The 27555-nt window shown below is 41.6% G+C and overlaps 1 protein-coding gene across 1 annotated transcript in view; it reads right to left on the bottom strand.

Annotated features, from left to right (window-relative positions):
- Window positions 1-25677, bottom strand: part of ttn.1 (titin, tandem duplicate 1) — a gene marked incomplete in the record, with an annotated part of 209359 nt that extends 183682 nt beyond the window's left edge. Inside the window, 14 exon segments of the mRNA XM_036209999.1 lie at window positions 18-1696; window positions 2445-2613; window positions 3030-3194; window positions 3291-3523; window positions 3603-3841; window positions 3912-4139; window positions 4523-4668; window positions 5740-5882; window positions 6422-6625; window positions 6733-6793; window positions 7488-7746; window positions 7829-7891; window positions 25242-25359; window positions 25463-25677. Of these exon segments, the coding sequence (XP_036065892.1) occupies window positions 18-1696; window positions 2445-2613; window positions 3030-3194; window positions 3291-3523; window positions 3603-3841; window positions 3912-4139; window positions 4523-4668; window positions 5740-5882; window positions 6422-6625; window positions 6733-6793; window positions 7488-7746; window positions 7829-7891; window positions 25242-25359; window positions 25463-25662 (3907 nt within the window).
- Window positions 25678-27555: the final 1878 nt, after the last annotated feature.

The raw sequence follows: 27555 nt of genomic DNA, 5'->3' as shown, positions 1-27555 counted from the left end.
AACCTAGAGTATGATACCTTGGACCAGAAGGAAAGCATGGCTGGAGGTCTCTCCTGCAGTGTTGGAGGCCTTCACCATGATGCTAGCAGAATCTTCAGCTGAGACATTTCTGATCACCAGTTCACACACATGGTCTTCAGGCCAGAACCAGCTGACACGGTCTGACTTCTCCAACTGAACTCCATTCCTAAACCACTGGCACGTGGGATCTGGCTTACCAACAACTCTGACCCTGAACTTCACTTCATCACCCTGTGAGACTGTCTGGCTAATAATACGCTCAATGATTTTAGGAGCTTCCATGTTAGGGGCAAGCTTGAGTCTCTCTGGTTTAAAAGATTTTTCAGAAAGTTTACGCTCCTCCTGCATCTTCTTCTCAGCCTCTTCTTTCTCCTTGACGCGGTGAAGCAACTCCTCCTTTGTCTTTTTCAGCAGATCTTCATATGAATCATCCCTCCTTCGAGATTTAAGCTCCACAGCAGTAATGGACTCATAGTATCCCTCCTCTGTCCTGCGTTTGAATTTGCTCCTCAGCTCCTCCGACTCCTCTATGGCTTTCTCATGAACAATTCTTTGTGCCTTCTTGAGCTTGATGACCTCTTTCTGCTGAGCATCCTCGGGGGCTTTCTCAGCTTTTACCACCTCAAACTGTGTTTTACCAGCTTCATAGGGTGCCTCAGCAGCTCGGCGCAAATGACTTCGGAAGTCCTCTTTCTGCTGAATCTCCAGTTTCACTGTGTGTTCAGCTGACCCCAGGTTGTTGTCTGCCACTACTTTGACCTCTCCCGAATCATAGGATTTCACATCTGTAATCTCTAGGTAGTAGATACCATCGTAACTAAGTCTGTATCTCTTACTTTTTCTTATAAGCTGTCCGTTAAGATACCAGTTAACCTTTGGTGGTGGATAACCCGTGACTCTGCAGCGAAATCGTGCTGTGTCACCCTCCATAACTCTGAGAGGTTCAGGAAGAAGTACAATCTCAGGTTTCAGTTTCTCTGTTTGCTCTTCAGCAGTGACTCCATAAGGTCCCCCTTCATTTGCCAGTCGTTCCATTTCATCAATTCGATGGGCTCCTTTCCTGCCTTCAGGAAGCTGAGTTTCCTCAACCAGACCCTTCTCATCCTTGACAATCAGGGTGGCAGACGTCTGATCCACTCCAAACTTGTTGGTGGCTCTGCAGGTGATGACACCACTGTCCCTGGCATATGCAACTTCGTAATCAAGGCTGCAGTAGCCAAATTCATTGACCATACGCAGCCTATTGGCTGCAGCCAAAGGTTTTCCATCATGCAGCCACTCCACAACCATGGTAGGGTCACCAATAGGAGTGAGTCTGCACTCAAAATGAGCAGGACCAAAGCACTTCATGCGAACTGAGGTTAGCTTCTTTTTGAACTGTGGCTTCTGCTGTTTCTCCTTATCATAAAGGTCACCCTCCTCCCACTGCTCCTGACCATAACGCAGGTGTAGAGGCTCCACTTCTGGAGGTGTAATCTCCTTAGCTTTGTAGGTTCCTTTGGGAATTATTAGCTTCCTCTCTGGCTCAGGCTCTTCATAGTCCACCTCCACATTGACTCTGCAGCGGGTGGTGTCCCTGCCAGCCTTGTTGATGGCTGTTGCAGTGTACCAGGCGCTGTCTGAACCGGTAGTGGAGGGAATCTGGAATTTGGCTGCTCCTTTTGTTCCTTCGATCCTGCAAAAAAACATTCTTATATTAAATAGGCTTCTTTAACACATTTTAAAAGATCTTTCTCAAAGTGAAATGTTCTTGCTTCAAACTAAGCTGGTGCTCTGAGTGAACCAACTGCTTTTTGCCTGTTCATGTTGCAGAATAATGTCTTCTGTATAGATTTCTTCCTCTTGCATTTATTTTTTTCCTCTTAAAATGGCCCTAAACTTTATTGTAGTGGTAAATGTCATCCACCAGATGTATTTTAAATGAATCTTAAATAGTTCAAACCATGTTCAAGTTAGGCACTTCAAAGAGTGTTTTATTAGAAGAAATGTAGTACAGAGGAAGATCAATCTGCCTGGAGCAGCACGGGGGTGCTATAATCCCTTGAGCAAAAATCCCTTCTGGATCCCACAACACTTTAGTGCACAAAAAAGCTTAGCTTTTTTCAAGTATTCTTGTTACCTTTACCAACTACATCTTTGGGGCACTATACATCAATCCTTTTGAACAGTTTCTATTCAGAACTGTTCATATCAGCCCAAGAAATACCACATTTTCCCATCCCTGCAGTAAACTTTATTGTACTTCTAAATCTAAAACATCTCTGATGTCTCAAATGCATCTGAACTTATAGTCTTCTCAAAGACAACTTCACCTGGAAAAATAAACATTTTCTTCCACATATTCAAAGAATCTTGTGAATTTGCTAGAAATTTAGCGAATCTTCAATTTTAACATACAGTAACAAAACTAAGAGGAAACACACTTGATATTTGGGTGCTTGTGTGCGGTGATTATGTCGCTGTTTTTCAGCCAGACAATATCTGGCAGAGGGTTTCCAATGGCTTTGACAGCAAGTTCAACCAAGGTTCCCTGTTTCACACTGATGTTTCTCAGCTTCTCTGTGAACTGTGGTCGCACCAAGGTTTCTTTAGCTGAAGAAGACAGAGACATATGGTAAGCAGGTACCTGTCCAAAAGAACTTCTTTAGTCAGACATCAAGCAGAAGGACAATGGATCACTGATATAGATTCTATTATACAAACGGAAAAACTCAAAACCACCTTCCCAGATAGTTGGGGACCATTTCTTTCTTCTCTGGAAGCGGTCAGATTGGATTGAGGCCAAAATACTTTGGAGGAGGGGAAACAAGTAAAAAAAAAACTGACTGATTGTATCTTTCTTACCTTCTAAATTTACTGTCTATTTTTCTCTGGAGCTGACACAATGCTTTGCACACATCTGAGCCCATGTTTGTTCGTGATTTGTTTATAAATGAAAAATGCAAATAAAAATTATATAAAAAAAAAAAAATCAAGCAGAACTTTCAAATAGTGAGATTAAGTTTTACCATCAACAGTCAAAGTGATGGAGATGGATGAGCGTCCAGCCCTGTTCTGAGCAATGACGGTCCACTCTCCAGAGTCTTGTGGCATGGCCGGGACAATGATGAGTGACTGAGTGCCATCCTCTTTAACCACTATTTTATGGGTGTAGTCACTAACCACTTGTTGTCCTAAAAAAAGGATTTGTTTTCATATCTGTGAGTCAAATTCTTTATTTACAACACTTGTGACGAGATCCCGTCAATATTTAGTTGTGCTTAACTCACCATTGTGAAACCAGTATGTGTCAGGCATCGGTCTGCCAATGACTTTCAGATCAAACCTGGCGGTCTGTCCTTCTGAGCATTTACAGGAGGAAGGCTTCATAACAAAAACAGGTTTGTAAAGTCTTTCCAGCTGAGCCTCATCAGTTTCATCAAGTCGGCGAGCCGGTGAGCGTCCAGGTGAGCGGCTAGGAGATCGGCCAGGTGAACGACTCAGTGAACGAGGAGATGTAGACCTGTAAAAAAGCATGAACCCTCATTCTACAAGTCCAGTGCTCACCTTTCAGACTGCATGCATTTTTAGGGCATTCTTACCGGAATCTTTGCACTTGCTGTGGAGTATATCTCTGAGGTGTAGCCATTCCAGATGGCTCTACATAGAGTTTCCCAGAGCTCACTGTGTTTCCTTTCACATTGGAGGCAAAGGCAGTGTACACACCTTCATCTTCTGGCCTGACCACAGGCAGACGGAGGCTAGCTCTTCCATCTTCAAGGACCTCAATCTGGTATTTATCGCCATGCCTGATACGCTGGCCATCTTTGAACCAGGCGATCTGCCAGAAGTTCAAATGTCATGGTTTGTCTAAAATAGTTACTCTGAAAATGAGTTAAATGCTTAATTACCTTGGGGAGCGGCATTCCTGCCATCTTGCAATGGAAGGTGACACCCATCCCCTCCATAATCCTGTAGTTTTTGACAGGAGTGTTGAAGTCTGGTGGCACTGCCTCAGTAGGGGCAGCAGTCACCATCAACTCTCCATCCTCTGTGACAATCTCTCTGTATGTGATCTTCATGATATTAATCTCAATCTCTTGAATGGTCCTCTGCTCAGCACCAGACAGATGGAATTCCTGGAAATGTGATAAGAAGTTAGAAAAGCATAACTCACAGCTAACCTGTTTGAATGTGGTTGACATTTAGATATGCAACAGAAATCTATCTTTTTAATGTGTTGTCTTCAAAGAAGAAGAGTGTCTCTGAGCTGGAAGGATTCTATTCTCTGGAATTACTGAAATATTGTCACTTACATGACCCAAACGAAGGAAAACCTGCCCACACTATACTGAGTGTTACCCTGATAGATTTGTTTTCCATTGATTTTTTTTCTCTGTAGCTCAGTTAAAGATCATAGGATTGGTACATCTTTGCAAAGTGCGTGAGACAACTATGTGATCATCATCTGAGCCTACTTCTTCCAAAAAAACTCTTATTACAATTAACCATTTTGCCCCACCTGTCCAGAGATAACTGTGGCCGTCATCTGCTCCATGGAAGGAACAGGAAAAGGGGGAATGTCTCCAACTTTGGGCTCTTGCACGAAAGCAGTCACTTCAGTCTTAAAGGTTGCTTCTTGTTTCTTCATGTAGGCCTCGTAGTCCTCTGCAGATGAAATCAATTATTCAGAATCTTCATCATCTTTCGAGGTTAAGCAGCTCATTTCACTCAGGAAACTCTGAAATCCCTCACTGTCATCTTTAAGGAATATTTATTCTTACAGGAAAGCTTCAGATTAGGGGAGGCCATAACAGTAAAATCTGTCCAACACAATAAGCCTTCAGCTCTTTTCTACTTGTTCAGCTATTGGACAGGACAACTTGAAAAAAAATATTGGTGGTCGTATCTGAATATCAATCATACTGATGATAAAATTGTTACTTTTATCACAGTTTTCTTCAATCCGTACAGCAAAGTACTTAAATTTACTCAAGGAGTTCCTGCAAGCACAGTGTCTCTGTCTGTAGTGTTGCCAGGATGTGCAAAAAACAGCACAATTTGAGTGAATACCTGCCAGCTTGTGCGGGAAACAGCACTATGTGGCAACATTGTCTGTGTAAACAGCGCCACCCCCATGCTGCTTACAACTTCACCCTCTTCTCTTTGCTTCATCGGAGATAAAGAGACACATATTTGCCCCAATGGCAGGATTGTTTGTTGTTTTGTTTATATTTATTACAGTGATGCTTTTGTTTATTTTTTTTACTAGTGACTTTCATATGTTATTACTCCCTTTATTTTTGAATATGTAACTGATGCTGTTATGCTATGATTTGTATAAATTTTTTGCTTTTTAACTTTTACACTACTGTTTTCTTTTTTTTATTGTATAATCTTATTATTAGTATACTTGTACTATTTTTTTTGTATGTGGGGTTCAGATTGTTGACATCGTCATTAGTTAAAATACATTATTATTTGCCAAAAGTATCTTTCCTGCATTTTATTATACGCTTAATGAACAAAAAATGATGTATTTAACTATTCTATAATTAAAGTTACAATTATTACTGCTATGACGACAGCAGCGCTGTAAGTACCTGGTGTCAAATCCCCAATTCCCAAAATCACCCACTCCTACGTCAGAGATTTGGCTGAATTCTCTTTTGAATTTCTTTAGCTTTCACATTTGGTGTTTTCTTTATTTGTTTGTTTGTATGTGGGTTTTTGACATACCCTCTTCCAGCAGGCTGGTGGAGGCTGATACTTCTCCAAGCTGATTCTTGGCAAAAACAGAGTATTCACCGGCATCATCGGCAAATGTCATGGAAATCTCCAACCAGCACTCTCCAGTTTCCTTCTTGTGTGCAATTTTGTATCTGATGGACAGATGAAAGCATATTACAAGCAGCTTTGCAGTACATCACAGCCATGCCAAAACAGATGTTTGTTTTAGAAGGTTCAAGGTTTTTTTTTATTTATTTGTCATGTATGCAACAACGTACATTGAAGCATATTGGAATTCTTGTGCTGAGCTCTCAGAGTCACAGAGTATAAGTAGAAGGTATGAAATCAGCTGGACAGAACCAATCATCGTGAGACATGGATGGTTCTGTTAGCTGAGGATGCTTTTCGCATGACAGATTTCTTCTCTGCTGTTAATGTGATAGCAATAACTTTCCTCTTGATGCTATTGTAAAATTTCTGCCACCCGTTACTCCAAAGCACTTCGGAAAAACTCACATTTATGACCATTTCAGTGATATTTTTGTTGTCGTACCAGAAGACAATTTCTGGTCTGAAGTAAATGGTAATTGGAACTTTAAATCAAAAGAAATTTGATTCAAAGCATCTGAGGGTTAAACAAAACCACTAATTTTCACTAATCACAGTTTAAAGATAAGTTGGTTGGCTCTACCTGTATCCAGTGGTGAGTGGCACACCACTCTTCTTCCAGATAACTTGTGGTTTGGGGCTTCCACCAACTTGACATCCAAACACAACACTTCCACCCTCAATCAGCTTCTGGATGGTCGGCCTCTTTGTGAAAAAGGGAGCAGCAGCTGCAGTGCTGTCTGCCTCGCTCACCTGGGACATAGTGTCCTCTTTGGCTTCTCCTGCCCTGAAAACATGTAAATGGCGCCGGTTTGTTCCTGCTGGGTTAAAATCCAGACTCTGCACAGCACCAGTCATGTACAAAAAAAGATGTAGAAAACTTTATTGACTCACATTTTCTCAAGAGTTTCTGCATCTTCTCCTGGCTCTTGTCTGCTCTCAATTTCTTCAGATACTAAAGTTCAGAGAAAGGGTTGGTAAAAGACTAAATAATCTAATAGAGGGGTCTTCAAACTTTTTCAGGTCACAGATCAGTTTAATTTCAAACAATATTTTTCATGGACCGGCCTGACAAGGTTCAAGTAAACATCAACATTTTTTTTAGCCTACTAGCCTTCAGTTCCTTTTGAGGGTAAATTTTATCTACATCCTCCATAGATTACTTTTTAGCTGCTTTAAACTTTATTTGTACACTAGATTTAACGCAGGAACTTTTAAAATATCATGTCAATTTAGCAGTCGGGGTAGCCACTTTAAAAAAGTTGCTGAAGGAATTTCATCATGTGACCACGTGACTTGACATACATCGGGACTGAGTCAGATGCACTACTTTTTCAAAATAAAAGTTCATTTAGAATCAAATTATAAACAAAACAGAAAAAAAAAGAAATTGTTGTTTCCCTGTGGCCCTACCAGTGCATGACGCTGAACTAAGAAACAAAGGTAGCTTTTCATTCCCTGCAATCAACTGCTATGAAGTAAAATACACATCATACATGCATCAAACAAACAAACAAAAAAAAAAGACAGAACCTTTTGAAACAGCCACTGATCATACATGTATAAAACAGAGACTGGTTTGAAATCCACTTCCTCGTTTGACATTTCGTAAAACTCTTTTTAAATTCAGACAGGTTGTTGGTACTGACCCTGGACAAGAAGGTAGCAGGAGGTATTGACCGTTCCTGCTGCATTAGTGGCTGTGCAGGTGAAGCGTCCGCTGTCTTCTGCAAATGCTTCACGAATTACCAACCGTGCAAATCCATTATCATAGCTCATCTGGAAATCAGTGGAGCTTTCAAACTTATAGTCCTCTCTGAACCACATGATGATGGGGGTAGGGTGACCAGTGATCTGACACTCCAAAGTCACTGACTCCCCTTCAGTCACATTTGTATTCCTCAGGACCTATGGACAAAACAACAACACATTTAAACCTTCTCCAAAGACAGTCCACTCTGACCCACAAAATAAGAATAGAACCACTTACAGACACCACTGTGGGCGGTACCATGGGGCCAACAGCAGCTGGCGTGGCTTCCTCCCTCCCCACCTGTGACACAGTCAGAGATCTGTTAACAATCTCTTAAACATGTTTGATTCCCCAAAAGACAACACAGAAACAGCAGAACAAACACATAGGACACTGAGAGTTTTGTTTACATCCAGCAAATGGCAAATGAAGAGGAGATGAGACAGAGGAAAGATGAAGGGGAGGTTGTATGGGTTTAAGATGAGCAAATGCAGGGGTCAATGGCATTGACATGTCAGTGTCATATTGATTAAAGAAACATTTATACCTGGATTGTAACAGAAATCAAGAAAACCAGACTTCTTACTGTCTGCACCATTGGCCAGAAAGATTGCAATGCATATTCAAAAAAACAATTGTTTCTTTGAGAGGTTTGTCTTCAGTGACAAGTGACGTAGACATCCGCTGCAAAGCTTTACAGCTGTGAGTGCTGAAAAGGTCTTATTTTGGCCAGAGTGGTAGACATGTAAGACAAACCACTCATTCATTTTGTTCTGGCTGGTAACTGATCAGATATTTATCACTGGTAATGTTTGGACAGATTGAAGCGAATATTTGTTTGGACACCAGGTTTTCTTGTCCTGTTCAGATCCATCTCTTTAAACCAGTAGAACAAACCTTTGCTCCCAAATCCCCACATTCTTTCTTCAAGCCCGAAAAGACTACAAGCCCAGTCTGTAACTCAGCTCCAAAGTGTTTTTTGACAGAATCTCTGAAAGGCGGCGGGATGCGCTCAGGTGTCTCTGTGACTTCAGCTGCTCTATGAGACAGAGTGGGTGACTTGACAGGCCTGATGATCTTTCTAGAGGAGGCAGAGGATGAGGACAACTCTTTCTGCAAAGTTGCGATTCCTGTGCCAGCGATGAAAACCTATCCGATCCAGAGAGGAGGAACAGCCACAGCACAATCATCAGACAGAAGGCATCAATGGTTTTCTTGTGTTAACACAGCACACAGAGTATCTATGAGAGCTCAGTTAAATCTACAACAGGGGTAAAAAAGTGGACATAGAGATGAAGCAGGGTTATGGGTGGGTTCCGTTGACTGGTTAATGAACAGCATGACGATTGGAATAAGAATTTTTTTTTTTTTTTTACAGTGGCTGTTTTAGTCAGATGTCAACCATTCTGAGCTACAAGAAGAAAGCAGCAAAGTGTCTGCTGGCTAAACCAAACCACAGTGATATGCAACTCTGAAATATACTTGGTGGGTGAAGTATTTTTTAAAATTTTTCAATATTGTGAGCTTTTTATGAAGAATACCATAATAACACACACAGGCCAATTTAAAACTGCATAATGTATTTGAGTTATTCTATCAGGCTCCAAGTAACCCCATTAGCAACCTTGTGAATATAAGTTTCTGGCTTTTAATGTGATATCTTTTGTACTTTTTTGCAGAGAGCCATCCAAACAATAAAAAGGGAAGTGCTTCTAAACAAGGAATCTGAAAGTCATTGCATACAAAAAACAATGTGTGATCAAACTACTAATTTATATTTTGGCCATAGCATGGGGTTTGCAGTATGAAAATGATGCCTTTCTGTAACTGCTTAACTCTTCTGTGAATTGGGTCAAAAGCTATTGTGCCTATAGACATCTCAAGGATCATTTTTAGCAGTTATAAGCAACTACCTGTGACACACACACAGCACCTCTGCAACTTTGGCAGAAAAATTAGAAAGTTGAAATTTTAATGAAATCTAGAGTTTTTAGCATCACTAATCTTCAGGTGTCTCCACTGTCTAGATATTAAATAGTGTGCATGTTACAGTGCTCCAAACAGCCAATGTTTGAAGTGCTCACCAAGGACTGGTTAGCAGGTTTAGTAGCTAAGGGGATGGACAGTAGCAGCCTTCAGTTACTGGTTAGACTAAAGCATGAATTGCTTCTTCTTCTTTTTTTTTTGCCTTGTTTTATTTTCTCCTTTCAACACAGATTATTTTATTCTACTTGCCCAATACGGCCTTCCTTACCTCCCCATTAGTCTCAGGTTTTGGAGCAGAAACTTTAAAAACTGTAAAATGTGGAACTGGAGATGAGAAGGCACCAGACCCCACATGGGAGGAGACCTCTGTTGTTCTTTGAACCTGGAGTAACCGACAAAGTTCACAGGAGAGTTAAAATCTCACCATCAATGTACAACGTATTGTATTCAAATCTGTGAAAATTCTTGATACATAAGTTTTAAATAAAACACATTTCCTTTAAAAAATGTTTTATGTAATTTATGCCTTTTTTAAGCTATATTTTGCAGGTGGAGCAGAGCCTCACCAGCCTCCCCTGACTGCACGTCACTGATATATAAAAAAAAAATAATAATAATAATTGCCCCTCTCACCCTCCGCAGGTGGTTTCTCCTCCAAGCTCGGGTCCTCTACCAGAGGCCTGGGAGCTTGAGAAGCCTTCTCAGTACCTTAGCTGTTCCTAGAACTGTGCATTTCTTGGACTGAGATGTCTGATGGTCTGAGCCACTCCTCCAGTTTAGAGGTTACATCCCTGAGTGCTCCAATTACCACGGGCACCACTGTCACTTTCACCTTCCAAGCTTCCTCCAGTTCCTCTCTGAGTCCCTGGTATTTCTCCAGTTTCTCATGTTCCTTCTTCTTGATGTTACCATCGCTTGGTACTGCCACATCCGCCACAACGGCTTTCCTCTGTTCTTTATCCACCACTACAATGTCTTGTTGGTTCTCCATTACCATCCTGTCCGTCTGGATCTTGTTTCCTCTTTGCACAGCCTACACCTTGGGTCCTGTCTGGTGTGGTAGATCTGAGCCTCTGTCACTCTGGTTTTCAGGGCTTGTTCCTGTGCTGCCAGGATCAGAGCTTCTGTGCAGTGCTGCAGGCCAGCCCTCTCTAGCCATTGGTAGGACTTCTTGATATCAGCCACTTCAGTTATTGTCTGGTTGTACATCCCATGCAGGGGCTTGTCCTCCCATGAGGCTCTGCCCTCCAGCATCCTCTGCTTTCCATTGTCTGAGACATTCAGTGAGCACACTGTCAGTTGGGGCCTTGACCTTGACATGAATTGATCCATGTGCCTGTGTATTTTGGTTGCAATGAGTAAGTAAGTTTTATTTATATAGCACCTATTGCAGACAAAAGTCACAAGGTGCTTCACAAGTTAAAAGCATAAAAACAAATAGTTCACAAGGTAAGACATAAAAGACAAAACCTCACAAGCTGAGAGACATAAAAGCACGGGTGGAGCTACAGGGGGGCAAGGGGGGCATCTGCCACCCCAGCAAAGACCTCTGCCTCCCTACTTGCCACCCCAATTTTTGAGTCAATAATGATAGAGACCGCTTGATGCTGACCGAGGCGTTCTCGCCTAAAACTGGTTTTGCCCAAAATACACCAAAATCCCATCGTTAATCCGCCACTCCTGGTCATTAACTTTCACTAGGAAAGTTAGGAACCTTTTTCAAGCGTTAGTTTCGCTTATGACGGTCAGGGGCGGAGCTCCATCTGCCATCTACTGTTTACAAAGACCAGCTCGCGCTGAAGCGTCATTTTGGGCGAAAAATGTGCAAAGATGAAATATGTAAATACTTAATGAATACTTGTCTCACTACCACAAAGCAATAGAGCACTTATGATGAATCTTTTTTTTAATATTTGATGATTTGGGTTTGTCGCGACTGCAGGCTATAAAGAAAAGGCTCCTCCATGAATGCGGCGCCGCATCCTCGTTCGATCAACACTTGCACGTATTTCTCTTAGAACCTGCCCCTCCACAGATGATTTATTGTCACGTTAGTATCATTGTGCTGGGATGGATGGGATTTCTGACCATTATTGTTCTATAAATGAACGTGGCTCCATCCTGTAGAAAGCAGCGCGTGAACTGCGGCGCTCCACCTGAGGACAGGTGTGTCTGTGTGAGGAGTGATGATGAAGAATCTCATCCCGGGCCAGCAGCTGATCACTAAATAACATATGTTTATGATCTTTATGAATGTAACGGTGTGAAAACTATGTTTACAAAAGACAGATGATGTTAGAAATAAGTTGTTGTATCCAGACCAAAAATAAAAGGAACGTTCCTCTAGGGAAAAATGACAGACCTTACTTGCTCTTTAGCTCGCTTTATTAACACACACGGATCAACAACGCGGTACTCTTTTTTACCGTTTCAGAACTAAATTCTCTTTCTTTTACAACACACAAGCGCCCTCTAGTGGATAGGCGGGGAACATCCAGGTACGCTTTTCAAACAATGGTTAGGACACCACATAAGTTTTCTTTAAGTTTCTGTTCATTCTCTTTACGAGAGGGATGACGTCATCGTAGTGCTGCATTCTGCCTCTGCTCTGCTCCGTGCGCGTGCGTGCGTCGCCGCGTGTACCAGCTGAGAGGAGGAAGTTTTCCTTTGGATGTTCATTGTGCGTTGATGGACCAAGTGAGCTTCTGTTCCTGTTACTGTTCTGTTTAGTTAGTAATACGCAGCTTAATGACGGCTAATAAGACATAACGAGCACGGGCTCACTTGAGCGTGCACTTGGATGCGCACGAGTTCTGTTGATCTTTTTCAAGTAATTTAAGTTGCAAATATAGTTTGTGTTTATTTAAAGGTGTTGTGTCAAGTTAGGTTTCCTTGCTAGAATGTGTACCTCCGGTCTCAGGCATTGTTGATTTGTTCTGTAAACTAATATTTTTTCCTAAAAAGGCAAAAAGAAGATGGATGATCATAATAGACTTTATTATGGGGATTTGGGGAATTTATATTTATATTTGCATTTTCCCCCCACATGTTCTATGTAAAACAAGTTTTTTTTTGTGTTGAGAAAGCAAAAAAAAACGTTGTTTGACTAATGTAGGATAAAAACGTGATTAATGAAAGTGACTTAATTATGGAAGCATTTATTAATGCAGAATTATCATATATTTGTTCTTTCTACTGTAAATTATTGTGAGGCACAGATTCTGCCTGGATCATCACCGGCCTGATAGAATCCGTGTCGCCTCTTGTTTTACAGAAAATATGAGGTCAATAACAATCAGACATGACAGTAAACTCACAAAAGCCCCAGAATAAAGTCTGTCGTTATCATCCACCGTCTTTTTACGCTTTTTGGGACAAAATATGTTATGAAACCAGGCGGCACTTCCGGGTTGATAGTGATGTCGATCACAATCTCATCTACATAATAAATAGATCAAAACACTTTTTTTCTAAATGTATTTTTTTAAATCAAGTGATGAAATCAGCAGCAGTCAGTGAACAGATGATTGGAGCAGATGAAGACTGATGAGAAACATCATGAACATCAACCCATAGAGTTGATGTTGCAGGAGGGAAACCAGCAGCTCAGCTCCTCCTTTCCAACTCTTAATGAACCGCGTAGACACAAAAGCATCATGAGCTTCCATGTTATGGAGAGACAGGTTATTGGCCGGTAGTTGGATGGGACTGCACCCTTTGTGGGATCCGTCTGGATCAGGATCATTCGACCTCCCGTTAGCCATTCACAGTGAGTCCCATCTCTTAGCACCTGGTTCATTTCTGCTGTCAGGGATTTGTGAAGTACCGTAAGTTTCTTAAGTTTCTTAAGCCAGTAGGCGTCCAGTAGGCTTCTCCGTATTCGTGTAGTTGGAGTATTCGTGGAGGTCTCTGCTCCCTAACCCCCGCAAATAAGGGGGGAGCACTGTATATATATATATATATATATATATATATATATATATATATATATATATATACTGCTCACAAAAATTAAAGGAGCACTTTAAAGAAACACATTAGATACATCAGATCTGAATATGAAGTTGGATATCTATACAAATAACGACAGGGCAGTGTCTTAGGAACAAAAGGATGCCTAGTCTTAATGGAAATAAAAGTTTTCAGCCTACAGAGGCTCGATTGTGTAGACACCATCAAATCAGAGTGAAATGAAGATGGGACAGGCTAGTCCATTTTTTTCCAAAACTTAATTTCTACGACTCAAAATGCTTTTCAGTATCTTGTGTGGCCCCCACCAGCTTGTATGCATGCTTGACAACGTGGCGGCATGCTCCTCATGAGACGACGGATGGTGTCTTGTGGCATTTCCTCCCAGATCTGTATGAGGGCATCCCTGAGCTGTTGTACAGTCTGAGGAGCAACCTGGCGGCGCCTAATGGACCCAAACATAATGTCCCAGAGATGTTCTATTGGGTTTAAGTCAGGGGATGGTGAAGGCCATTCAATTGTTTCAATTCCTTCATCCTCCAGGTACTGCCTGCATACTCTTGCCACGTGAGGCCGGGCATTGTCGTGCATTAGGAGGAAACCAGGACCTACTGCACCAGCGTAGGGTCTGACAATGGGTTCAAGGATTTCATCTGGATACCTTATGGCAGTCAGAGCACCATTTCCTAGGCAGTAGAGGTCTGTGCGTCCCTCCATGGATATGCCTCCCCAGACCATCACTGACCCACCACCAAACCTGTCATGTTGAACCACGTTGCAGGCAGCATAACGTTCTCCTAGTCTTCTCCAGACTCTTTCACGTCTATCACAGGTGCTCAGGGTGAACCTGCTCTCGTCTGTGACAAGTACAGGGCGCTAGTGGTGGACTTGCCAATTCTGGTGTTCTTGAGCAAATGCCAGTTGAGCTCCACGGTGCTGGGCAGTGAGCACAGGGCCCACTACAGGACGTGGGGCCTTCAGGCCACCTTCATGAAGTCTGTTCCTGATTGTTTGGGTAGAGACATTCACACCAGTGGCCCTCTGGAGGTCATTCTGTAGGGCACGAGCAGTGCTCAGCCTGTTCCGCCTTGCACATAGGAGCAGGTATGGGTCCTGCTGAGGGGTTGAGGACCTTCTACGGCCCTGTCCAGCTCTCCCAGAATAACCACCAGTCTCCTGAAATCTCCTCCATGTTCTGGAGATTGTGCTGGGAGACACATTAAACCTTCTTGCTGCAGCACGTGTGGATGTGCCATCCTGGAGAAGTTGGACAACCAGTGCAACTTCTGTAGGGTTAAGGAATCGCCTCATACTGCCAGTAGAGATAATTATCAAGCCAAAATCAGCACGAGTGGAAAACCAGCCAAAAAAGATCAAGAGGGAGAAACTTGAAATGACCTCCACATGTAACACCAGTCCTGTTTGGAGGGTTTTCTAATTGTTGCCACTGAAGTCCACCTGTTGTTAATTCCATGAACACCAATGCAGCTGAAATTGATTAACGAGGCCCTCAGCTGATTAACCAACAAGAAAATTATAAAAAAGTGTTCCTTTAATTTTTGTGAGCAGTGTATATTTATATCTAGCACACAACTGCAGGCTGTAAGATGCTGGGCAGGAAAGCATACATGGAGCGCCACAACCAAGTAGCAGGAATAATATACAGAAACATGTGTGCAGAATATGGACTGGAAACCCCAAAGTCAAAATTGGAAACACCTCTGAAAGTGGTAGAGAATGAGAGAGCAAAGATCCTGTGGGACTTCCAGATCCAGACGGACAGGATGGTAATGGAGAACCAACCAGACATGTTAGTGGATAAAGAACAGAGGAAAGCCGTTGTGATGGATGTGGCAGTACCAAGCGATGGCAACACCAAGAAGAAGGAACATGAGAGAACTGAATTGCCAGATGTCCTTGACCAGAACCCGTCTGGTGGTCCTCGACCAGAACACATCCGCCTCGGCGTTCACCTGCCTCGACCCGGATCTCACTTGCCTCGGTCTGGATCTCACCGGAGCCCGTTGCCACCTTCTCTAGCCCTTGGACTGCTCATCGGGACCCGACGCCATGCTCATTGGACAATATCCCCAATCGGAGGTTTGACTTCGTCATGGACATGTTCATTCAAATATTTTTGTTGTTGCCGTTTAGTTACTGCTCTGCACCAAATGAATATATGTTGGCATGTAATTAATTAATTCTAAGCTCACCTGGCACCCTTTCACATACCAATCTCATGCCAAAACAGAGATTTTGTCTCGTTTGTTATCAAACAATGCTTTCTCACATTTTTACCTTCAGTCATTATCCTCTTGTCATTTTTTGTTATTCCTGTCTCAAGCCATTGTCTTGACATATGATACTCCAAAGTTTATGCTCAAGAAAAAACAATTGCAGTTCTCACAAAATTTATCTTGTATTTTAATTATTTTGCTCCTTTTGATTTCTGGTAATGTGCACTCCAATCCTGGCCCAGTGGCAGATGTTGGTCCGTCTTTTCCTGATGTAAGATGTAAGATTTGTCATTTAATGATTTTTGCTCTGGAAAGAGCTTGGGCTTTATTCATATAAATATAAGAAGCCTCTTGCAAAAAGTAGACGATGTCAAAGTTTGGGTTAATGGAGCACATCCAGATCTTTTGATCGTCATAGAGACCTGGTTGAGAAATTCAATTTTCTTCTCTGAATTATGTCTTCCAGGTTTCAACTTGTTTAGACAGGACAGGTCAACTATAGGCGGAGGTCTGGCAATTTTTGTCAGACAAAGCAATTCAATGCTCAGTTGAGCAATGGCAAAATCTATCCTAAAGCACTTTAATTTGTTTATTCTCAATGCAAAGCTCTCTAATAATTTATCTATTTATCGCTCATCATCTATCCTATTACAAATATTTTTAAACTTTCGCTTCAGACTGCTGAAATCCCTCAGGCCTGGAAATCTGCTGTGGTGCGTCCACTCTTTAAAGTGGGGATCGGTCTGATCCCAACTGATACAGCTGATACAGACCAATTTCCTTTCTCCCTTGTCTAGCAAAGGTTTTAGAAAGATTTGTAAATAATCAACTTACAGACTACCTCAAAAACCACAACATTTTGTCTCCTGTACAATCAAGTTTTAGGTCTGGTTAAGGGTGCACAACAGCAAGACTTAAAGTTCTTAACGATATTACCTCTACTTTAGATTGAAAATTGTAGTGCTCCGCAATATTTATTGATTTAGCTAAAGTATGTGACTCTGTAAATAATTCCTGTCTTATTGGCGGGCTACGGGATGTTGGTGTTTCTGAAAACTCTCTGTTATGGTTCTCAAACTATCTCAGTGAAAGAAAGCAGTGTGTTAAGTCAGAACAATTTCTTTCTCACCCACTTCATGTCACCACTGGTGTACCACAGGGCTCCATCCTTGGTCCCACTCTTTTTTCAATATACATCAATAACATAGGTGACTCTGCATGGGATTCTCTCATTCATCTCTATGCTGATGTTACAGTTCTAAACTCTGTCGGTCCCTCTCTGGACGTTGTGAAAACACAGCTTCAACATAACTTTAATGGAATCCAACTTTCCTTCTCCAGACTCCACCTAAAGTTAAATGTGAACAAGACAAAAATCATGTGGTTTGGCAAGAAGGGTCATCTACCATCAAACCCCCTCAGTATCACCACGCTCGATGGGACACCTCTAGAACAGATTACAAATTACAAATATCTTGGTATCTGGCTGGACGATACATTGTCCTTCTCAACCCACATTCACCAGTTGCAGTCAAAGGTTAAATCAAAAATAGGCGCTGTCTACAGAATATGCTCCTCCCTCACCTTCTCTGCAAGAAGTACATTGGTTCAAAGAACCATCCTTCCCATTCTTGATTAGAGTGACTGGGCTACACGGTGGTGCAGTGGTTAGCACTCTTGCCTCACAGCAAGAAGGCCCTGGTTCAAATCCCAGCTGGGGGATCTGAAAAACATCAACTTTCTCTGTGTGGAGTTTGCATGTTCTCCCTGTGCATGCGTGGGTTTTCACCGAGGACTCCAGCTTCCTCCCACCGTCCAAAAACATGCTTCATAGGTTCATTGGTGACTCTAAATTGCCCCTAGGTGTGAATGTGAGAGTGGATGGGTGTGTGATTGAGGCCCTGCGACAGACTGGCGACCTGTCCAGGGTGAACCCCACCTTCGCCCGTCAGCAACCGGGTTAGGCTCCGGCACCCCCGCGACCACAAAAGGGACAAAGCGGACAAGAAAATGAATGAATGAATATTCACAGATCTGCTAGTAAGCATTTGCTGCAAAATCTGGACCTCCTTTATCACTCTGTTATACGATTAATAACAAATGCTCCTTTTAAAACTCACCACTGTACGCTTTATTCATCTGTGAACTGGACTTCATTATTAACTCGCAGAAAATGTCATTGGCTACTGTTAATCTATAAAACTCTGCTTGGTCTTTCTCCACCCTATCTGCGCCAGCTTTTACATACCTCATCCCCTGTGTACAGTACAACACCCGCACTTCAAAACTGTTATTGTAAAGAGTCCCGAAATCAAGTTCTTCACTTAGTTCTGGGTCATTTTAATATGCTGGAGCCAGAGATTAGAATGACTTGCAAAAAACTCTGAGATTGGACATTTTTATATCACAAGCAGATTTTAAAAACCATCTTAATGACTATTTTAAAGATGAATGTTGTTCCTCATTGAAATGATTTTAAGGTTTTATATTTTAGAATGTGTTTTTTTTTTAATTCTTTTCTGAATCTATTCAATTTTATTTCTTTTATCTTGAAACTTCTTCCCCTTTTTCTTTCTCAAAAGGTCTTGCCGTTTGCCAGGCCACAGTTGTAAATAAGAATGCAGTTCTTAATCTGTCCTGTCTGGATAAATAAAGGTCAAATAAAATAAAGTAAAAAATGAGAAACTGGAGGGGACTCAGAGAGGAACTGGAGAAAGCTTGGAAGGGGAAAGTGACAGTGGTGACCGTGATAATTGGAGCACTCGGGGCTGTAACCTCCAAACTGGAGGAGTGGCTACAGTCGATCCCTGGAACGACCTCAGACATCTCAGTCCAGAAAAGAGCAGTGCTAGGAGCAGCTAAGATACTGCAGGACCCTCAAGCTCCCAGACCTCTGGTAGAGGACCCGAGCTAAGAGGAGAAACCACCCGCGGAGGTGGAGAGGGGCAAGAGTTATACACACATATATATATATATTAGGGGTGTTGCGGATCACAAAACTCACGGTTCGGATCGTGTCACGGTTTTAGGGTCACGGTTCGGATCACTTTTCGGATCAGTAAAAAGTAAAAAAAAAAAACAACAAAAAAAACACCACCAACAACAACAACAACAACAACAACAACAACATGAAAGCTAAATTAATTTTTGGAAACGTTTCAAATCATATATTCAAAATGAATATAAAGTACTTCCCTTACACAAAAGTTCAAAACTTTTGCTCACTGAGGCCTATTTATTAAAACAAAAAATCTTTAAAGTTTGAACACAAGCAAAATGCTAAAACTTGTAGTTTCTGAATACATACAAATCTACAAAAACAGAGAAAAGAATGCTTAAAAATAGTTTTGAAAATACCAAATCTATCTGGTGTTCACTTGAAATACAAATGTTCTGATCCCACTCGCCAAATGGGGACATTTAAATATTTAAAATAATAATAATTATCTGTAAAACGTGGCACTGTTGCACCCGCTTTTCCTGGTGATCTTTTTGGCTTGCCATAAAATCATGTCCATTACGGATGTATTCTTTGAATCCAGAAATTGAAACGTGTACTGATGCTTTTATTCAGGTCTTAACATTAAATAAACCTGATATCTATCCATCCGCGTCAAGTTGAGTAAAGTTTGTGACGGAAGCTGCAGGGTTTTTCCTGGCTTAAAATAAGGTGGTGGTGTCTCGTGGGGACTTCAGATTTGTATACCTTAACAAGTTTATTTTATTATTATTATTATGTAACTTTATTGAACATTCTTTCAATTTACATATTTTACTATAGATCACCTCATTATAAAACAGAAATGTAACTAACAAGCCTAATTTTGATACACAATAAAACAACAAATTATTCTAGTTTGAAGCTCCATACAAAAGCTTCAGAAGAAACCCTCAAATTCATGGCCCCGCCCCCTTGTCCGTTTACGAGCACTCTCTCCTTTCCGCGCGGCAATAGACAGACTGTCTCCTTTTTTCTTTTTTCACGGAGGTTCTCCTCTAAATCAGGTGTTTAAACTCCTGATTTTAAAGCGTGTCTTCTCTCCCTTAAACTCTGTGGGTCTGACGGTAACAAACAGCTGTGGAAGAATAGTCCAGTCGGACCGAACCATTTTCAATTAAGAGGAAGGGGGGTCCACAGACGATGTTTCCAAAACAAAATATATAATTATTGTTACCTTGACATTAAAATCAAAATATTTGCGATTATATATTGGTTATTGGTTTACTGAAATTATTTTTTCTGTTGTATCATTTTGTCATCATTCGGGTCTCCGTGGACTCTCTCTCAGTCTGGGCTCCTAGAATCAGCCACATCCCCCCTTTTCCAGGAGCTGGTGGCGGCCGACACCAAATTCTCTATGCAGGAAAAGCTCTGAAAGCTCCGCCCACACGCAGCGGGAGATTCAGGAACAGACTTTAAGAAATAACCGTGAAGCTGTTACTTCAGCGCTGGTCAAAACAAAGAGGATTTACAGGAATTTGACAGAATTTCATTGATGTGAACGGACAATTATTAAAATTATGAGAGCCCAAGGTGTGTGCGCTCGCTGGGGGTGGGGGTCGGAGTGGTCCGCGGTACACACGTGTCCGAACCGTGTCCCGAACCGTGGCTTCTGATCCGTACGGACCACGGATAATCCGTGATCCGCAACACCCCTAATATATATACATATGTGTGTGTGCGTGTGTGTCTCCTGAAGCATTTATTGAATACCCTACATCTATCATATAATACGCATTATTAATGCATATTAGCTATTCAGCAATATAAACTACTAAGCTGTTGTATGATTGACATAGGTGTCTTCTCTGTGAGCTGCTGTTTTTTCACTCTCGACTACTCTTCTGCTTTTTGAACTCTGAAAATGGATCTGATCCACTGGTCTTTTTATGCGATCAACAAAATTTATTCCATGATAAGGAATGGGAAAGCGGACCCCTCCTGCCCAGACAGAAGCCATGCGGCTGGATACACCAATGATCCATGGGGCAAGTAGAGGCTGATGTGTCTGGCCAAGCCTCTGTGGAAGATGTTGAAGATGTATATCTACTCATGCTCCTGATTTTTGGATTCCTCGCAATTAGGATCGGAGGATTTCTGATCTATCAGGCAGTCTCAAAGGTGAAGCTCGTGAGAAGCGAGCTGAAGACAGGGAGCTGTCTGATCTCTGTGGGAAGATACTTCTGGAAATAGAGACCCATAGAGACGGACTTTCACAAGCGGATCAGAAGCACTGTGCCCCTCTTGCCCAACTGAGCAGAGTGCTTACGACCTTTGAACTTGTGCGGAAGATGGATGTCAACTTGGAGCGACTTTCTGCCCGAACAGAAAGGAGACTGGCCCAAATTGCCCACATTCCGGCCCATTTTGAAATTCGCCTCAAAGACTCAGCAAGACCAGTGAAGGACTCAGCTTAGCAATACAAAAACAACTGCAGGTGCCTGAAACAATTTTATCTTATCGGACCCCCCTTAACTGATGGCGCTGCCCTTGGCTCCCTTGGCTCCCTTGGCTCTATGAAAACATGCCCATTTCTACCGAGTGTGAAAGGCAGCTGTGTGTGCAGACGAAGACTGGTCCTCATCCCTCCTTGACCTCGGAATTCCTGCAATCTCCCTCCCCTCCCAAGCTTAGTCTGGATGCATGCCCTTGGAGGCAGCTAATGGACTAATGGAAAGGTGTCCCCCTCCCACCTGCCCATCCTACCGTTCAAACCTCACGTATTATGTCATCGAATGTGTCAAGCTTCTGTGTTATGGTGAATTTTTTTGCTTGTATCTCAACACTGTACGCAGTGTTGAGATATTATCTTTCTAATAAATATCTATTGTAGATGTCTACTGGACATCTCAGACAACTCTATTTACTCTATCTACCGATAATGATAGTGATATCTGCATATGGAGGTCTCCTGCACATCTACCTGTAGACAACTAATATTTGGAAACTTTTAGATGTCTATTAAAGCACTTAAAAAATAAATATACAATAGTAAACCCAAGTCAAACATGTTTCTATCATTGGGATTATGTTGAGCATCTTCCTTTTTCTCCTTTTACTATCAAATGTAATCTGACAACATTGGTGTAAATCCACTTTTTTGTCCTAATCTGTACATGTAAATGTAAATCTATACTTATAGAACTTTGCCTGTGAACAGCAACTGCACACTTGTTGTGTAGCAGAAGATCAGAAAAAGTGATTCTAAACTCATTCTAATAATAATCCACTCTGACAATGGATTAAACATTTTACCATCATTTTGTTTAGTTTTACAACAAGTTAAAAATCTAAGCAAAAATATAGATGTTGGAATGTTGTTTTGATACAACTTTCTCAGATCTTTAACCCCAAGTACATTTCAGTAGAAATGTTTGCTGCTTCTTGAAATGTGGAACTTTGTGATTACTGGTTGTCTATGAATCAAAAGACTGTATAGTGGTGTAGTGGTTATCTGCTGTCTGCAACCTGCCCCACTGTGTTTGTGTGTCGCTGTGACAAACTGGAGACCTGATTAGGGTGTACTCCACCTTCAACACTTGCTGGATTGGAACCAACAAACCTGTGACCCCAAAAGAATTCAGTGGTTCTGAAGATTAATGGATGGATGTGAAATTGCTGTTTTTTTTTAACTTGTAAATGTTTTTAAAAAAATATTCTAATAGAAATCTAAAAATATCCAAAGTTTAGATGTCTACAGGTAGATGTGTAGCAGACCTCTATATACATGTATCTTTCAGAACACTTGGTGGAATAGAGTAACATAATAGAGTTGTCAGAGATGTCCTGTAGACATCTACGGTAAATGTTTATTAAGTATCTAAAGACAATCTGTGTCTGATGGGTTGTTGTGCGTCACCTTCCTTCCATGGTTCTTCTGTTTTTATCAGCAGATGATTTTATGAATGTTTTTTTATATAAGTGGTGAGGGATGTGCATCCTCAAAACTGTTTTATATGCATACAATGAGTTGATGTGAACAAAGTGTTCACATGGGCAACCTCTATATCTTCAATTTTGAAAAACTACTAAAAAGTCAAACTTTGAATCCCACTTCAGTCTTGAGACCTGGCTAACCTGAGGCTGCAGTTCAGGTGTGAACTTCTGAGCAGCAGTGGACATTTGGCCATCCTGCATTCTCGTTGACATCCAGTTGGTTCCATGCTGTTGTTCGACAACCTTAGCAAAGACCTGCTGGCTGAAATGTGTTTCCACAGCCCCCGCCTCCTCCGCTTCCCCTTGATCACCTTTTTCATGCACGGGCTGATGGATGCGCGCATGGTCGACGGCAGCCACAACCGCTGCCACCGCCCCAGCTCTCTTTTCTCCCTCAGTCTGGAGAAAAAACAGCAAACTGATGATGGCAGTCACTTAAACAACTTGATCTTTTTGCTTTGAGACATCCAGACCTCTCATTTTGTCTTTCTGAAAAGAGCTGGAAACTCCAGTTTCACAATTAAGGACAATGAGTTGTTTAAAACATTGTTTGTCTTGGAAGGGCTTGGTTCATTTCAAGTCATCAATCAAAAAAAGTCTGTGTCACTTCAGATCACAAAGAAAGTGTTCATGGTTGTTTTTGTGACGAGTTTAGAGATAAGTTCACACTAAATAACCAGAGTTAATACTGTGATTATTTAGAGTCAAATGAGTCTTATTTACTTGTCATAAATAGTATATCATGCCAACATTTGTAGGAACTGCAGAGTATGTACTGACGATTTATCTGATGTTGTAACCCTTGTGCTATCTTCAGTATGTTTACATTAAAAGTGGGATCATCTGGACCCCACAAGACTTTATTTTTCAAGGATTTTTTTCATCTTCTCTGGTGTCCGTGGCAGACACAAAATCCTGTCCACCTTTGTCATGGGAGGATCACACATCAATGTAAGGATGGGGTCATCTGGACCCCATAAGAGAGCACGGGGGCGCTGAACCAGGTCATTAGGTGGTCAGGCACCAAAGCTTTAATTGGCAAGGTTTTCAATTCATGCTGTTGAATATGGATCCAGATAGGAATAAGGAACTATGCCCCTCTACATTCACACCAGACAGAAGAGCACCAAAGGCAGGAGAATACACACAAACATAACAAGCTTCATCCCCAAATCTCTGCTGAAGAATTTTACTGATTGGACTTAAAAAAGCATCTCAGAAAAGTTGACAACCTTTTCAAAAACTGCTCTTTAGAAGCAGACTTGTTTAAATGTTTGTCCGTTGTGTTGCTTATTCTGAACTGTTCTTATGCCATTGCCTGAGACTGTTCTTCCTCTTTAACATCAAAGAGCAAAAGAGTGCTGATACCCATACAAAGATATGACAGAAGTACAAATAACAAACAAGAGACACTTTTAGAGTAACAGGCCAAAAGAAAAACACAAAATCAAAAGTACTGTCCTGGTTTCAGAGTAAAAGTAGAACTAGCAAGAGGTCAGGTCATAACTATCCACAACTCTGATTGTAGCTTGTTACAAGAAAAAAAAAAAAAAAACCTTTTTCCTATTTTATTAAAATGTATGTTCTTTCTCTTTTTTTTTCTTTTTTTTTCTTTTAAACAAAAAAACAACCAAAAAAATGAAGCCACACACTCTTCTGAGGCAGTTTGCCTGAGAGGCAAAGTTTAAGGGCAGGAGAAAGAAAAGAAGACCATTTCAGTCAGAAAGTCTTTGGAAATAACTTAAAACAAAATCATTTTTCTGAGAAGGCAGAAGTGGCTAATGTGATCATAGAAACATAAGACACAGGAGATACATGCTCATCTGTTCCTGAAGTGATTAATCCAGATAAGATGATCAAAGAGCAGCATGATGGAACAAACCGGTTCGCAGATAGCAACAATAATTTGTTGGGAAAAGACAGTTCAGCTGCACAGGTTAAGCTTCAAGTGAACATCTTGGTCATCTGAGGCAGCTCAGCTTCTTTGCTTTACCAGCAGAAGACATTTGTCAGGACACATGAGAAGATATGCTCCTCTGTGAATCTTTGAGTGGTTCCATTAGACTATTTAGGCTACTCTCTAAACATACCTGGATCCTGGAATTCTGCTGGTCACAGAACGCCAGCTTTCTAGCCATTGGCTGGAACCTCAATTATCTGGAGCTTAATCTTAAAGGTGATAAGACAGAGACAGAATCCAGGAATCTGACCTCAACAAAGGTTGATTTAAAATGTGTCGGATCCAGGTGTAATCCAGACAGATATCAGTTTTTCTCCCGTTTTTATGAAGCTGGTAATATTTTTTTATAAAACTGCTAAAAACTAAAAAAGAAAAAAAAAAGTCTATAGTCTAAAAAAACGAATCTGTTTAGTAAAGAGGATATGTTTGTTTAAACCTGACAAGGTTTCTGTTTATTTTGATATAAGAAGAAATGCAGCAGTACTGCCAAAGGTCACACTATAAGAGGGATTTCTATACATAACTTGCCCCCCCCATACCCCCCCCCCCTCCTGTCCTCACCTCTTTGGCTCCTGTGATTGGCTGCTCAGGGACGTCAGCATCACCTGCCCGTTTCCATGGCGGGCGGACATCAGCAGCAGCAGGCTGTTTGCGTGTCGTGATTGGAGATTTGACCGGCCTGATTTAGGAGACATATTAGTAAATGAGGAAGAAGTTCACCAAATATTGGTGAACAATATTTAAGCTACAACCAAAATTGAAAAATAAGAAGTTGTTCCCACCTAACAGGAGTGGGTGTGGGCGCCTTCACGTGTCTGACGGGTGAGGGGGACTGCTGGCGACCTCCAGCCATTTTAGGGACCAGTAAAGGTTGTGTTGGCGATTTGGAGGCAGGTTTCGGTGGAACTCTGGGTGGAGTCTTGTGGCCCAGCAGTGGAGGTGTCTCCACACCCTCCATCTTCTGGGGAGAGAAACAGGGCATCCCGAGGACAATTCAAGATGAGAGAAAAATCAGGAAACCGTTGATTTTCTATTTAGAAGCAAAATGTCCTTATAATGAAACACGTAAAAATGCAAATGGATAAATGCATTTATATGGTGTTTCCAGTATCAATTTTCATTTTACTGTTAACAGTAATTTCATGTGTTCTGCTGGTCCAACAATCTTTGTTACTTTTATTTGCAATGTTTTCCAGTTAAAATTGCTCCCAACTGCCAGCAACACAAAACTTGCACTGTAAAAGAAATGTCAAAGTCTATAAATGTGTAATTTATCTTTCTAAATGCAAGTTTTTAAAACATTTAAGAACAACATTTTAAAATAAAATCAGCTCAATTCTGTACTTTCTTCATGCTTTTGTATTTTTGTAGCTTCAGCTGCTCAAGGATTTAAGCTGAGATTTCTTTTGGGATGCTTAAAGCCACTCCATTCTTCTTTTGATCTATTTTCAAAATGTTTCCAGATTTCTTTTTATTTTGATTTTGCTGTTTAGCCAAAATCTAAAAATCAGTCAATTTTTACGGGACAAACTCACTGGCCAGTTTATGCAACAATTTTCTATATAAAACCAACCATTCAATACCCGTTTCTCGGTTCGGTACGACATTTTTCCCGAAACGCATTTTATTTATTCAGTACCACTGTGAGCTGCCTTTAGCGTATCTGTGTGTTCAAGTCTTCATTGCTAAGTCTGTCTGCTCCAGGTCTGCTTACACCAGGGGTCTCAAACTCGCGGCCCGCGGGCCATTTGCGGCCCGCAGGATGATGATTTGCGGCCCGCGTCTTCATATGAAAGATTACTGTTAGTGCGGCCCGCAAGGCTGATATGAATGACAGTTGCTTAGTGCCGAGCTGAATGAACCAATCACAGTGAGGTATATGACTCTTGAGGCGGGACATCGGCGGTCTGTCCAGTGCCTCTGTCTATCATTCATTCCTTCCTCCAATCAGCTGGGCGGAGGAGGAGCCATGAAGCACCAAACGTGATTTGTGTGACAAATTCACGTGCCCCGCGCGGGGAATTTGCTGCTCGCGGCTCGTGAAAAAATGTGTTTCTGTCGCCGCGCCACGTGTCGAAGGGGCTACCAGCTCCGTCTGTGGATGTCTCTCTCAGAATGAATGAGAGACAGATATGATGTCGAGGAATACGTTTTTTGACGTGCTGACTGTTCCTAACCAGAACTCCATAAGCTCCGAGCTATAGACCTGTAGCTCGCCCCGCGCGGCGATCCGTGGCACCCGGCTGTCAAACGTGATCCTGAGCTTGGCTCCCACAGGCGCGCGCGTGTCTGTGATTTTTAAGGTTCACACACCAACTGTGTCGGCGCGCATTCCAGTCCATGCAAACGCGATAGAAGTCCGATATTCTGCTACGCGCGTTTACATGGAACTCCGATGGAAAGCAGCCCCCCCCCCATGCGCACTGATGCAGCCGCCGCGCGCACGAGCACCCCACACCTCCAATGAATGGAAGACATACAGTGGTGGACAAAAGTGTTGGTACCCCTCAGTTAAAGAAGGACAAACCCACAATTCTCACTGAAATCACTTGAAACTTACAAAAGTAACAATAAATAAAACACCTGTGATGTCAATTAAAGGACACACCTGAGTTAATCATGTCACTCTGGTCAGATAGTTTTCAGTCTTTTATTGAGGTACCATCATTTTGTCCAGGCCTGTTTCATTAGTTAGTTTTTTAAATAATTATGTTAATCAACAGTTCAAAAGTGATGGCTGATTTTGATTGTTTAATTTTCTTTTTTTTAAATTTATTGTTACTTTTTTAAGTTTCAAGTGATTTCAGTGAGAATTGTGGGTTTGTCCTTCTTTAACTGAGGGATACCAACACTTTTGTCCACCACTGTAGGTCAG

The sequence above is a fragment of the Oryzias melastigma genome, linkage group LG22, assembly GCF_002922805.2.
Source record: "Oryzias melastigma strain HK-1 linkage group LG22, ASM292280v2, whole genome shotgun sequence".
NCBI classification, from domain to species: Eukaryota; Metazoa; Chordata; class Actinopteri; order Beloniformes; family Adrianichthyidae; genus Oryzias; species Oryzias melastigma.
This window is presented reverse-complemented; position numbering and strand designations above follow the sequence as displayed.